The sequence below is a fragment of the Chrysemys picta genome, chromosome 8, assembly GCF_011386835.1.
Source record: "Chrysemys picta bellii isolate R12L10 chromosome 8, ASM1138683v2, whole genome shotgun sequence".
Taxonomy (NCBI): domain Eukaryota; kingdom Metazoa; phylum Chordata; order Testudines; family Emydidae; genus Chrysemys; species Chrysemys picta.
The window spans coordinates 40,653,412-40,655,931 of record NC_088798.1 but is presented as its reverse complement, the minus strand read 5'-3'; the positions used below and the strand labels follow the sequence as shown (position 1 = coordinate 40,655,931).

General features: G+C 38.1%; 1 protein-coding gene across 1 annotated transcript; it reads left to right on the top strand.

Annotated features, from left to right (window-relative positions):
• Nucleotides 1-398: 398 nt before the first annotated feature.
• On the top strand, nt 399-2,068 carry LOC101954142 (protein FAM200A-like; the record flags this gene model as incomplete). The annotated part of the gene is given in 6 exon segments (XM_065556038.1): nt 399-903; nt 906-954; nt 956-1,407; nt 1,410-1,653; nt 1,655-1,764; nt 1,767-2,068. Coding segments are annotated over 6 exon segments (1,569 nt in total), but the record flags the coding sequence as incomplete, so codon positions are not given.
• Nucleotides 2,069-2,520: the final 452 nt, after the last annotated feature.

Sequence of the window (2,520 nt, the reverse complement as noted above, 5' to 3'; positions counted from 1 at the left end):
GATTTTTGCATGATTTTTGATAACCACCAAAAAAGCTGGAAAATATGGATCATTTTGTAATAAGAAAAAGAAGTTTGGAAACACAACCATCAAATCCATCAACATCTGCGAAAGTGTAAGTACGCCATGCAAAACAGAAAATTCTAGCAATAAAAATGAACAGGCTACTTCCACTTCATCTGAACAGCCAACTAAAAAGAAAAAATCATGTCCGAGGAAGTACAGTATTGATTCTTGAAATATGGCTTCATCAGTTGTGCTAAAGCAAACCAAGAACCAAAGCTCCAATGTGTTATTTGCACCAAAGTGCTTGCAAACGAGAGTTTAAAGCCGTCAAAGTTGAGGAGACATTTAGAAACAAAACATACAGAACTCATGGATAAACCTTGGGCTATTTTATAAGGAAGCAATGGGAACTTAACTTATCAGGTCAGGTTCTCAGCAGGTCAACCACCTTGAATGATAAAGCACAACTGGCAACATATTTGGTTTCATATCATGTGGCAAAAGCGAAAATGGCCCAGACAGTTGCTGAAAAAGTTATTCTTCCAGCATCTGTGGATATGGTGTGGACAATTTTTGTGGAGAAGTCTGCTGAAAAATTGAAAGGTATTCCTCTCAGTGATAACACAGTGTCTCAGCGAATACATGATATTGCAGAGAATTTGGAAGCTCAACTTGTAGTGTGGTTACAGTCAGTCGGGGATTTTGCTATACAACTTGACGAAAGTACTGTTATTTTGGATTGCGCAATGCTGTTAGTTTATGCGAGGTACGTATGGCAAGATGATTTTAAGGAGGATTTGCTGTGTTGTCTGACCCTACCAACAAATACAATGGGGGCACAGATATTTGACGCACTGAATGACTGCATAGTTGGAAAATACAAACTGGAATGGGATAACTGAAAGGAATAACAAGTGACGGTGCAGCAAATATGACTGGAAAGAACAGGAGTTGTGAAAAAAATCTGCGAGGCAGCTGGCAATGACGTTGTTTGGAATCGTTTCATTCACCGCGAAGCTTTGGCGTCCAGGAGTATTCTTTCTGATCTTATGGCAGTACTGAATGAAGCAATCAAAATCGTAAACTTCATTAAAGGGAGCTTACTTAACAGCAGGCTTTTAGAAGTGCTATGCTCAGACATGGGAGCAGAACACATGCATTTACTGTTTCACACTGAAGTAAGGTGGCTGTCAGGGGGCAGAGTGCTTCCCAGGGTGTACAAACTCATGAAAGAGATTCATGTTTTTTTGGTGGTGAAAGTGTCTAACCTGGCAACTTTGTTTGATGATGACAGTTGGTTAATAAAGTTGTCATATCTTGCTGACATTTTCTCAATTTTAAATGAACTAAACTTACTAAAGTTACAAAGAAGATGCAATGATTGGTTTCTACATTGTGTAATTAAAAGTCATTGGCACTGTGGCAAGCACGTCTGAAAAGTAATCAGCCCAGCTACTACATTTTCCCAACACTGTTACAACACATTGAGGAGAACACCACCAGTGAGGAAAAAGTGAATGAAATGAAAACTATTATACAGTTGCATCTCGCTGCTCCATCTGATAGTTTTAGTTGCAATTTCCCAATAAAGGACTTTGAATATTTGAATGAAAAATGCTGGGTGAAAGATCCTTTTGCTTTCAAAAACTGAGGCAACAATGGAGCTAAATCTGACACCTTTGCAAGAGAATGAACTGCTGCATCTCACCTGTGATAACACTCTGAAAACACGGCACAAGTCAATAAACTTGTCATCATTTCCAAAGAAAATCCACTGCTAAGTAAAGTAAGTGTGCTCTTGTTGCTGCCTTTCACAACAACCTACATGTGTGAAGTGGGATTTTCAACTATGACAAGACTGAAAACCAAAGAAGGGAACCGACTGAACAGTGGATCTGATATTCGGGTAGCCCTTTCATCCTGTGATTCTGATTGGAACGAGATCATGATGAACAAACAGGCCCACTAGTCATGTTAAGTAAGTGAAACTCAACCTGATCGCCTTTATAGTGTTTTGTTTAAAAGTAATGGCTTTGTCTAGTGTTATGTAAAATGGATTAGGCTGGAATGTATTGCATTATTAAGATGTTATGAAAACTCTAGTCAAAAGATATACGGTAATTATGTTGGATCATGGACATCAACAGTTTTCTTCAATTGGGTCACGAGAAAAAAAGGTTGAAAACCACTGCTATAGATAATAGCTTCATTTGTTCCCAAAGCATTGCCAATCCTGTGCACTGAATGAGACAAGGGTCCTGTGGAAAAAATAGTGTGTGTCAATGTACTTAAAGAAGGTATTATAATGCAAATGCACAAAGGGGGCCAATTAAGATTGCACAGTCAACCTTAATTCCAGTATTTCCTAACTTTTGAGAGCTGAACCTTGCAACTTGAATAATGTTCTTTTAACATCCAGTTTACGTAAATGTAATTTTCTAAGTTTTTTAAAAAACAGACTAAAAATAGAAATTCCATGGTGGAACTGTATTGGTATGCAACTTGTGTCAGCAG